We start from the raw sequence: 12289 nt of genomic DNA on the forward strand, positions 1-12289 counted from the left end.
GATCTTGGAGTCATCCCAGTAAATGCTAATGTCTCCCATAACTGCATGACTTTCAATTAAATGTTTGCTATCTTAATTTAAAAAGTGATGGACATATCAGTAATTTATAAAGGAAAATATTTTGGAAAGGTTAGGGTTAGACATCACTTAATGCAGATTGGCATTTAACTTACAAAACGATTATTACATATACTGAGGCAAGTCATCCAGTCAACTCACTCTGTTGTCCATTATTTACTACACCACATGTGCTGGGTTTTTGCCATGTGTTGTGCGAGAGGGTGCAGAAAACAGATAAAGTGAAGAAGTACAAAATGTCCCTGTGATGAAGCAACACATGTCTTGTCTCATCTGATGAATGTGTACAAGAAGAGGAGTGTTGGGCACTTATGACAGCAGCAATGTGGCAGCCAAGGCTCTAATAACAGCTAATTATCATACTGTCTAAACACTAATCTGGAAACATGTTAATTGCAGTGTTGACTGCTAGTCTTGACGCTTAGCACATTAAATAAGATTTGCCTGCAGACTGCATTCATTTCAGGCTGAGAAACCCAAAAGAACTTTGGCCTTTCGTGTAGTTTCACATTCAGTCTTTATGCCCAAACATCACCTCTTCAAGGTAGGATCGTGTACTATTTTGAATTTGAAATGTGTTGTTACTAAGGAAACCTAAAGAGTAGAAAGCTAAAGATATAGTTGTAATCTGAGGCCAGGATGCACTTTAATAGAAATCCAAGCACAGACTAAAAGCAATTAAATGATCTGTATTCTTTTATGGTTTGCAATGTTTTCCAGCACCAGTTTTAGTAAAAGCAATAACTGTGGTATTTAATGTGAACTGTGAACGTACAGCTCAAGTTTCTAACGTTCAAACAGAGACTGCTGCAGAAGTTAATATGCTGTAAATATGAGTTCAAGTTACTGGAAATAGAGCTGTAGTTCATTTAAATAAGGGAACTGGTGGTTCTGTAGCTCAGTATCTCACTCAGGTTATGCCAAATATTTAAACATTTTAAAAGAAATTTTTTTAAATCTTTACATGATAAATATGCACACAGAGTGACATTTAAAGCATTTCTGGACCCCATTTTTTTGACCTTGTAGATGTGTGTAGCTACACATTGTTTAAAGAAGATGATTGCTGCTCAGGTTCTTTACATTCCTTTTTAGTTTGATGTGGAAATAATTAATTTGGAGGCCGGGAGGCAGGAGCTAGTGGAGAGAGCAAACTATGTGTGGAATCTGTCACCACTCTCAGGTTCAGCTGAGAGGGATGTAAATTTAACTCTTCCCCCCTTCCCCGCCGTTGACTGGGTGTCTGTCAGGCTTGTCCAGCTTTATCATTATCCTGACTGATGAGTGGGATTTCATGTCCCACATGGCCTTAGTAAGCTGTGAGCTCATGTCCTTGCATACTTGTGAAAATCTGCTGCTTTTTTTGTTTATTAGTCTATTTAAATTTGAATTTCAAATTTAAATTTGAATGCTTGGTCAATGCTGTTTTACAATATGAGAGGCTGAAAAACTCTTGTTGTAATAGTTGGTGTGTTTGTTCATATATTTTTTTTATTGTGGTGCATATTATGCTCCACTTCCTCTACCAAATGTGTAAAAACACAATGGTAAGCCATTCTCAGATGAGTCATCCATTTACTTTGTCTGGATGCACAGTGCATCTGTGTCAGTGGTCACTGCTGCCGAACATGCTCAAAGGGGCCAGTGTAAAGATTGGGTATGCAAATGATGCCCTTATAGCAGTCTGTAGTGACTGTCTCAATAAATGTCAGAAATTTTAGAAGTAATGAGCACTCTGTGACAGGCAGTAAAGGAGGTTTAAGTGCATGAGGTTGAGTGGATGGTTTATAGTTTAATGTCCAAAAAGGTACCCAGAGCTTTATGTGGGTAGCTGATGTCGTTGTGAAGGATGAAGTGCAGAATAAAATGCTGCTACTTCAGCCTGTAATACAGTAGAAGTACAGTAGTTTTTGATGCTGCTGTAAAGTGAAGGGTAACGCCATTCCATTCCTTGATGACCGCTCTTTTCTTATTGGTGGCGAAGGAGACAGCAGCTCTCCACAGACTTGGTGTGTGTGTAGGTGGCTGGGTGGTTGGCATATAGTGCAGATGACTGAAGTTGCCTTGGGATGAATTCATATGTTTGTGCAACCATGCAGATTGTCCTTGCGACAGGAAGCATTCAAATCAAAATAGTGTAAAATGACTTGACTACTGAAATAAACGCAAGCACCCTTATGGTGTCTTACAGTGTCCTCTAAAGTAGGGCTGCTCAATTAATCGAATTTTAATCACGATTACGATCTGCACTTTCAACGATCATTAAAAATGACTGAGCCGATTATTAGCCCCTCCTTCATTTATCCGCGACACCTTAAAGGCCAGTCCGTGAAAATATTGTCGGGCCTAAACCGGTCCGTGGCGCAAAAAAGGTTGGAGACCGCTGATTAAGAGGACCCGAGGGAAGCTCGGAAAGCTAAGCAGAAGTTATTTGGAGAGGAGAGTGACTGCCGTTGGTTGAAAAGAGAGGTTAAAAACAAAAAACTTCAGTGGTGTTGCACACTATTTTATATTATTTTTTAAAGTCATTGTTAACCCTTTAAATCCGGTCAGAGCAGCATGCTCCGTTTTGTGTAACTATTTTTAAATCCCTGTAGAACCTGAACCGTGTAAGCTAGCGCAATAATTTGTTTGCATATGAAACCAGAGGAGTTGTACTTACAACTTATGCCATCAGCTTGTCCTCGGTCACGGTTTCCTTCCACATAAAGCTTTGCAAAAATTGCATAAAAAGCGCGTGCAGGAACAAAAACATAATATTCCAGAAACACGCTTCGCCGATCTGATCAGCTGTTCGTAACACTTCCCACATTGAAAAAGTCGTCAGCGCGAACTATCACATGTCCGCCATTTCCTGGCCGAAACCGGAAGTGATGTCATTTTTGCGGAAATGTAGTTTTTTTTTTTTAACTTGTAGGCCTTAAAAACCTATACTGGTCATGTTTGACTTTTCTGAATAGTTTCTGGGATGCTTAGAACTCGAATTGCACTGCTGGAAATAGTTTATTTTGATGCACCTGCTGTTTTCTTTGCAAATTTGCATCATAGGATTGTTTTTTTGTTTTTCCTGCAGTGTATATAAAAATTGGTGTATCTCCAAAATAAAACTATGAAGACACTCACAATAAGTTTCCTGTTATTGTAAACTATTTTTTGCAACTTTTTTGTATTTAAAGTTTTGAGGGATAAGCCTCTTAAATTTCTCCAAGTAGAAATATATGTAAAAAAACAAAAACGATTTTCAATTTTTTTGTAGTTTATTGCACTTTTTTGCAATTAATGTAGTTACTATGGACTTAATGTATACATATTATTAAAATATGGGCTATAACAGTTATATATCAACTTGAAATGCTCCCACAAATGGCACTACAGCATGTAAAAATATAATATAAGCTCTGGCGGACTTGGTGCTATAGTAGGTCTTAAAGGGTTAAATAAATATCGTCAAATAATCGAGATCTCAATTTCAGTGAAAATAATCGTGATTATCATTTTTGCCATAATCGAGCAGCCCTACTCTAAAGGCTGCTTGATTATATGCGGACCACAAACACTGGATTGTGCTTCAAAGAGGCACATAAATGTCTCCACAGGGGGCGATCCAGTGGTTGGATGGTGAAAACGCAAACTGCAGCTCCACACAATTCCCTTTTTCTCTTTAATAGATTTTTTTTACTGTCTCTACAGCAAAGAGCACGAAGTACCTTCACAGATTTGTACATAGTTAGATGTCATGGGTAAGATAATAGTTCAGTTAATTATAACAATAATAGGTATGTGAAACCAAACAAAAAAAAGAAACAAACACATTAGTTTGTGTTTCTTATTCCCAGATGTCTTATTTTTAATCTTAAAGATGCTTGGGCTTAGTAAAAAATGCCCTATAGTATACGGCTGACTGAAAGCAGCTGGTAGCTGATTGAATGCACTGATTTTGTACATTGTTACTGTTAGACATTAAAATGTCAGTCATTTAATATTGTTCACATTTGCACTCATCTGAAATGCGCTCATATGCAAGTTAAATGCCAACAGTGGAGATACCTGCACTGCAGAGGTTGCATTCTTGGAAGTTCAGTTTCAGCACGCTCGTTGATATTCATTTCCCAGTCATATCGCTAGGGAGTAGCTGTGACCATGCACAGCACATGCTCCCTTGCCTAAACAGACTAACTGGTGATGTTTTTATGATAAGCATGGGGAGTATGTTTTCATGTTTGAAATTATAGCTAAAGCGCAATATAGTTGGTTATATAATGTCCCTGACTGAAGCTACAGTTGCAGTTAGAGTAGTCTGAACCAGTGCTACAAAAGTGACAACAAACAAAACACAATGATATTTTAGCTGTTAGATGTTCCTGATTGAACATTTTACTTAACATGTTAGGTTTTTGTTGCTTTGCCTGCCTCTTGTATTTCCCTGTGTGGGTCTTTTCATTTCATGTGCAGTGTCATCAATCTGTTAATTTTACCCAAAGATTATATGAGTGTCAGATTTAAAGGTGGTTGTGTTTTTGCTGTAATCATGGAATCTGTGAATACTGACCATGAAGCTAACAGAACAGCCAATCTTCTGTGGGATTTCATTAACACGTTTAGCATAATTTATGCATGTAATGCAGCACACCTGAGAAAAGCAGGAGGTGGTTTGTAATATCCCACATGCTGAGCGAATTGGTGGATTCTGCTCCGATTTAACGGCAGCTCAAGGGTTAAGTCCGATACAGCAGTTTACACTGCGGATGGATGTTCACTAGTACAGAGGAGTCCCATGCTGTAGCGGAACTGCAGATCCCACACAGATCGCTGCCAAGCTGGAGGGGATTTGTTTCGATCCCCTGAGTGTGTAAGGATAGAGTTAGAGGGAAGGATACATTCAGAAGGAAGATGTTGGTAGAGGACACAGACCCTCACGGGCCAGAGGAAATGTTAGGGTGTAGCTGCGGAGTGTGTTTTATAACCCCTCACCTGTGGTCGTAATTTCTGTGGTTTCAAATCTAACAGAAGGAAAGAGGAAGGTGGGGGGCAGTGTTCCTCGTAGCACTGATTGGTGCAGTCATGCACTGAGGCTGCTGATGTGCGTCTGCAGGAATCTCCTGCTGGATTTACTGGGGAGTAGTTGGAGTTGGAGACGCTTTTCTCTGTGTCCTCTGTAGTGAGCAGGATGAATTCATGTAAGTACCTCTAATCTTCTATGCATCAGTGTTATCTGAATACTTATGCAGCAAATAGATGAAAGGAGTAAAATTGAAGGAAAGGGAGTTTCACAGTTTCCTTTAGATAATACATGTGCTTCATGGCTGCGGATTAACTTTTCTATCAGTCTTCTGGGTTTCTTCTCTTGACCTTCGTATCGCTCTCCTGCATCTCTGCCACTGTGTTCCCTCAGGTAGAGATCCGCAGTACGGTGTCTTTCCATGTTGTATGTGTAGAGTGTCACTTGTCTCTCAGGGGAACCCTTGACTGGCACTAAGGCATGGGCTCTCATTAGCATTGGGCTATGCTCTCCCCGGCAGGAGAGTTTTAGCAGTTGTCAGCACTCCCCAGTACATCGATTTCAATTGCTGAAGTGATCAATCATCTTATTCTACTTTGTTGATTCATTGCCAGCAGCCACAGTGTTGTGTATTCATGTTGTTGTTTTCTTGTCTTTGGCTGCAGTGTAATTTGAAAACTGTCTTGGAGAGAAGCAAAAGGGAAAGAATTGTTTTAACTCAGCAGTATGTTTATTGCTAGGATTGAATATTTAAGCTTGCAGCAGACTTGGCTTCATTTGGCTTTATTGCTGCTAATCATGTGCTGATGCATGTGAACAAAAATAATTGTGAATTATTGCTTTCAGCCACCTGTAAACCTTTAATTATCATATTTTATTTGTTTCGACTCATTACTACTCTTGAAATATGAATAGTCACATTTTCATCACACTGGCACTGAAACAGATTTGTGAGAACGATCAAAGTCTCTTTTTTTCCCTCAGACCTTACAAAGAAATACAATAAATAGGCAGTACAAAGAGAGAGTGGATGTATTTTCTTTGCAGTATTTTATCATTTGTTTTGGTCGATTTGTGGCATTTACTACAACAAGAACCTATTAAATGTTCCTCAGTGTTCATGCTGCAAGGTTCCCCCCCTAAATCACTCTGTTGCAGCACCACAACAGTAGAATTAATGAGAGCTATTTTTAGCTACTCTGGTCCCAGAGCGGTCAGAATTGAATAAGTCTCTGCCTCACCCCTAAACCATACTTCAGCACAAAATCGCACAATGTTGCCTCAGTTATAACAAAATATCATTTGCTTTTTTTACGCAGAGTTGCGTTTTTTTAAGCAGGGCTGTTTGATTATGGTAAAATAAATATTATCATCCTGATTGTTTGAAACAATTTAGAGAACATAGTTAGGCTTATCGTGTGTTTTGCTAAACTCTTTAAAACAAAAAGTGTATCCATTTGGTTTACCTCTTTAGTTTTCCTTCAGGCTCTCTCTTTGTTATCTTGGCTCAAGCTTAACCAAACCTGCTACAGCCTGGCAGGGAGGGAGGTTTTTGCTTTTAGGGGAGGGTTGAAGGTCACCGCTGTAAAAGGAGAGGGGTCTGCTCGATTCAGTGACGCAAAACAAAACTAGAGCACTATTTTTATGTTAATTATATTGTTTTCATAATCATTGCAAGTCAGGTTTGTAGCTGCACATTTGATTAGTTGCAGGCCCTTTATTTGAAAGTGACAAGAATTGTCACAGCTCCCTGCCAAACTGTCTGCTAGTATTTGCCAAGTAGACAAAATTTACTGTTTCGCTGACTTCAGAGAGGACCTCCGGGGCACACAAGTATATGTAAGTTTGTTATTGCTCAGTTTTATTGCCACTGGCATACAGATAGTACCTGTAACAAGAAGCCATTTGCCCCTCAACTTGCAAAATACACATGTGCCTTTTTAAAAATATCTTTTGAGCAAGAAAGCTAGATTTAGCTTCTTAAATCTGAACGTCATCTGTTTGTTTGGAAACTAGGTTGGTCACGGTTTTTGGTTTATAGAGCAGCTGAAGGAGTAATCAGGAAGATGAGCTATGATCAGTAATGACAATAATTGTTAGTAGCATTCTGTAATTGATTTACAAGTGGAAATTAAAAGCTTGAAAGACTGCTGGCAGAGCAGTATTTTATGGACATGCTATAATAGTTTGTTCTGCAGAGGAATAAAAAGCCCAGTGGGCTCATTGATGATTGCGTTGTTTTACCATTTGTGCATTGATTTGACACAGTCCTCTTTGAGCAGAGCTTTCCTCTCCGTTCTCCATCTGCATTAAAGTCCATCTGTGTTGTAGTGCTGGCTCCCATGTTGCCTAGTTGTAATCCCCCAAGCATGACCCAACCAACATGGTGTGTCTCACTGTGGAGCGGCTGCCAGGCCTGGCTTTAGCTTGAGGCATGAAGCCTCTCTTGGCACCAAATTGTGGCTGTAAAGGGTGTACACATTATGGCACTGAAAGTCATCAGTCACGGGATGTTGGTGCAACTTTACAGCAACCTATGCTCATTTCACTGAAAACAACATACCTTACTTTGTGTTTACTTAAAAGAAATGTTTTGGACATTTTTGGAACAGGAAATGAACATATTTGTTTTTGACAAATATAAAGTCACTAGTTCACTGTTTAGATCTTATGGCAAAAAATAGTAGTGCTCATTTGAGCCACAAAACTTTATGAACTTTATGAATTGATTTGGCCCTGTCTTTATTTCCTTTTTTTTAAATTTACCTCCTACAGTTTAGAGGAACCTTCAGACCTGTCCTGAAAGGCCACTAGAAAGCCACACAGTCCCCCCTCTGTTACCAGAGCAACAAGCTCTGCAGGAGCAGGAGGTAGCAAAATTATATCCCTTCACAGTGAAAGGTGTGTGCATGTGATAGAGAGAGAGAGAGATTGTTTTTCGTCTTTTTCCCTTGGTATTCGGTCCTTTTGTTTTGCCCCATTGCAATTTTTCAGTGATTTATTTGTATTCAGTGGAGCTTTAGAAGCATCCTCTAAACATGTTTTCCAGACAACTAAATTGACATCTCTTGCTACCCACTCTAAAACATTATACGTTTGTGGGCGTACATGTTTGTGTTATGCTGCATAAATGCTTATAAAGAAGTTTTGAAAGTCTGACTATCAACTGGAAACCCCCCCCCCCCCCCCCCCCCAATTTATCAGTTAGAAGCAAGTCTCTATAAATTTAGACAAAATGTTTGAGCTCTTGGCGTCAGCATTTGCACAGTGCTGATCAAGAAGACTGGGGCATAAATCCTCCTCCCTGAAAGAGCAAACTTTCTAGCGGGAGATCATTCCTCTGCTTTCACCAGACTTGTTTATATTCAGATGCCCCCCACCCCACCCTTTCTCAAGAGCAGATAATTCAGTGTGAAAGGCCAGGGGGAGTTCCCCTGTTCAAACTTTGGTTCACCCTCCTTGTGTGAGCCCCACTATAAGCTGCTTGAGGAGTTTGTGACTGTTGCTGCCAAGCTGAGCACGTCTGGGGCCACTTGTGGCATTTTATTTAGCTGCCTGTATTCCCAGACGCCAGCTAATCTTTGGCATTTGGCCGACAGGTCGCAGCAGACATAAGGATGATGTGTTGAAGGAGGCCAGGGTGCTAAAACAATAAACGGCACAGCAGCAGTTGGTCAGCTAAGCTGCTGCCTCTGAATATGATTTCTGCTGTACAAAAAAAAGTTGGACATTGTTTTCTTCACATCTGAGTTACTTTTTTTGTTCAGACATTTGCTTCTGCAGCAGCATGGCTGTTGTTATTTTCAACTTCAGAATCTCTGGGTGTGTTTTTAGTGTTTCTCATCACACACATTTTGGTGATGACTTAAAACTGTGCAATATTGCAAAATACATTTTGATAGTTTAAAAAAGGGTGTCCCTGAATCTTAACTACTGTGTAAGGTTGATTAAATTGTGCGTCCTTGGGCTCACAATCCCTTAGTACCTTATATTTTTGTTGCCACACTCTGACGGGGGATGAATTTGGGGGTAAAAGTAATGGGATGGGTTATCTTGTTTTCATAATTGATGGATGCCATTAAGGACAGGTAGCTTTACTGATTAAAAATGATTAACTGAATATCCCTATTCCCTATATGAGATTTCATAGTGGTCTGTAGTTCAGTATTTGGCCTGCAGACCATCGAAGGTTTTTAGCTGTTTATCGCTCTTTGTGGCTTAATAGCACTTCCATTATCAAGTTGTCATACTGATGTGCTGCAAAATGGCTTTCAGTGTGAAACTGGACTGACTCTTGCTAGATGTTTTGCGTTTGAAGCTGCCAACCCGTCGACAGCAGTCTCAGTGGCAGGTCTAAGCACTGGAACCGATGCTCCTTTTCAGCGTGAAGAGTAATCTCCCTTTGCTCATTTTTCATCACATTTTAATGTACCGCAACATGAGATTTCTGCATAGGTGGTTATACTGTAAGCGTTCGAGGTGTCAAAGAAATAACCAGCAAAGCAGAAGGGGATATGTGTGGCAGTCTCACCTATTAAGATCACAAGGCTAGGATCATTTTGCATGACAGATGGGGGTTATTGCATTAAGTGCTGTGATGGTGGTTGTAATTTGCCCCAATGGGAATGACCTCATAGTATTTTATATGCAGTCCTTGAATGTCTAATGTGTTGTGAGATTGCAGTGGAGGTAAAATGATACAGAGCCAGAGATAAGAAGCGGGCTGTAGGTCGCAGAGGATGGCGTTAACCCAGCAGCTGACTGAGGTGACCTTAATCTTATCCTCTGTGGTTGTTAATGGGGCTGAGGTTGTCCTTCAATTTTAGAGACTTACTGCCAGTGTGGCCCTATTTAATGAAGGAGGATCTTTGTCTGTTGTGCTATTGTACTCAGTTCACTGTAAACTTGGGACCTCATACTGTGGACCCACTACAAAGAAGACTGTCTAGTCTAAAAACCAACATGTTTATGGTGTGTGCCTGGGCTATTTGCTGTGCTCTGTTGTGTCATCTGTATCACTGTGAATCAGCAACAGTGTGAAACAAACAAGCGTCCTGATGTGTACCCTGTCTTAATTTTTAGTGGTGAAACACTTCCCCTTCCACTAGGAACCTTGGTAGAGGTCAAAAAATAATCAGTGCTATTATTGTGTATTCAAATATTCTGTTTATCTTTTTAATTTTTTTTACTAAAGTCTCTCAGTGTGCTTTCACAGTCGATTTGCTGTTTATAATCTTTACATCCTTTATTTGCAGTATGAATAATACAATATGAATAATGAAATGTAGCCTAGATTGCCCAAGTGGCTGATGTTCATAAAGCAGCAGTAGTCCAAACCCTTACCCTCTATTTTTTTCAGTATCTCAGTATAAGTAGCTTTTGCTGCAAAAGTGGTAAATGCTACTCTACACATTATGCAGACATTTAGCTTGGACAGATAACGCCTACTCTGTTCATTAAAAAACAGCACATTGGACCTTTTATGCAGACTTTGTTAAAGGTTAAACACTGAAGGAGACACTGTCAGATGTATTTTGGGAGCCACTCTTCCACCTTTTATCAGTTGGAATAATGAATTATTTTAACTCTTCTTGTCTGAACTCTGGAGCTTATGTGTTAAGCACTGCGCAATTTCTTTGCCTTTCAGAGTGCAGCAATGGAGGAGACAGTCATTTGGGAACAGCACACAGTAACACTACACAGGGTGGGTATCTGTTATCCTTCCTTTACTCTCTATAATTGTCTATGTTGAAATTATGCCCTATCCTAAACGCTCTCTGCCCTACCTGGTTTACGTTATTTTCCCTCTATCTCCCATCTCAGCATTTTTCTTCCCTGCTATTTTCAGGATCACAGCATGTAGGGAGTTAGCTCACTGTGTAATTAATTGCACGTGGAACAGACAAAAAGCTTTTCTTCTACACGATTCCATGTTTTTGGCTGTGGAGCATAAATTGCACAAATGCTGATCTGGCATCTTTGTGCACATTGTTTGCACGCAAACTGCATCGCTTCAAAGTGTTCGACTGCTGTATTCTGTAGAGGTGGTTTAACAAACAATTATTTTGTTGGATTCGTACCAGGAGGTGGTCATTTAAATACATCTGTCTCTACTCATCAGTTAGTGTCTTGGTCCATCCACACATCCTTATCTTTTTTGTGTTTTGTTTTTATTTCTGTGTGCAGGCACCAGGGTTTGGCTTTGGGATAGCCATTTCAGGTGGACGGGATAACCCTCATTTTCAGAGTGGTGAGACCTCCATTGTCATCTCAGATGTGCTGAAAGGAGGCCCCGCAGAAGGCCTACTGCAGTAAGATTTAGTTGTATTATCGGGAACCCAGTCATGCAGCTCATTTTTTAGTATTAAATTACACTGCCTGCTCCATAAAGACTCCACTGTCTGTCTGTTCTTGGTATCTCATTTCTTTAGGGAAAATGACAGAGTCGTTATGGTCAACGCTGTCTCCATGGATAATGTGGAGCACGCGTATGCTGTTCAGCAGCTTCGTAAAAGTGGGAAGCTCGCCAAAATTGTGAGTGTCACATCCCATTATGAAGTCTTCTTGGAAAGCTCATTTTGTAGTCAGACTTAAAAAGTGTTTGTAGCAGAGATATGCATATTGCTAATAATGTTATTTGGGCTCTCTCATATGTTTTCGTAGTTCACTAGCAGAAGAAATGTGCATGATAAGGGGAGTGCCTGGCTCATGTTGGTTGTCAAGCTCATTTCATGTCTTGTTCCCTTTGTTTAGACAATCAGGCGCAAGAGGAAGGTGCACGTCCCCATGGGCCGCCTGGGAGAGAGGGAGACTATGTCAGAGCATGACGAGGAGGAGGATAGCTACGACGAAGAGATATATGAAACGAGAAGTGGACGCAGTGGCGTGTACAGCGGTGTGGGCGGCACTATGGGCAGGCGCAGTGGGCGGAGCGGCGGTCGCAGGGACAGGGAACGTGAACGCAGCGGCTCACGGGAAAGAAGTCTCTCCCCACGCTCAGACCGCCGCTCGCACAACCTGCCCCCACGGCCCGCCAAGGTCACTCTCGTGAAATCCCGCAAAAATGAAGGTGAGGCTCACAAAGTCGGGGATAAAAAGGGAGTCAGAACAGTGGATAGTGAAGCAGGGAATCTCCTGCCATTTGCTTTACATGACTATTAACAGACAACCATATTCTCTTTTAGAAGAGAATAAAGCCTCCAAATCAGCATT

General features: G+C 40.6%; 1 protein-coding gene across 10 annotated transcripts in view; it reads left to right on the forward strand.

Annotated features, from left to right (window-relative positions):
- tjp1b (tight junction protein 1b) overlaps positions 1–12289 on the forward strand; it is a 61475-nt gene that overhangs the window by 29490 nt on the left and 19696 nt on the right. For 9 of the 10 annotated variants that reach the window (XM_085412455.1, XM_085412456.1, XM_085412464.1 and 6 more), the window contains 4 exons: positions 10725–10781; positions 11264–11388; positions 11509–11611; positions 11831–12146. In XM_085412455.1, the coding sequence (XP_085268581.1) occupies positions 10725–10781; positions 11264–11388; positions 11509–11611; positions 11831–12146 (601 nt within the window). Of the gene's footprint in view, positions 1–5200; positions 5256–10724; positions 10782–11263; positions 11389–11508; positions 11612–11830; positions 12147–12289 lie in introns of those variants that run through there. The other variant, XM_085412463.1, reaches the window with a different exon arrangement.

This window comes from Rhamphochromis longiceps, linkage group LG7 (assembly GCF_057381845.1).
Source record: "Rhamphochromis longiceps isolate RC_006_pf linkage group LG7, R_longiceps_female_GT1.1, whole genome shotgun sequence".
Lineage (NCBI taxonomy): Eukaryota > Metazoa > Chordata > Actinopteri > Cichliformes > Cichlidae > Rhamphochromis > Rhamphochromis longiceps.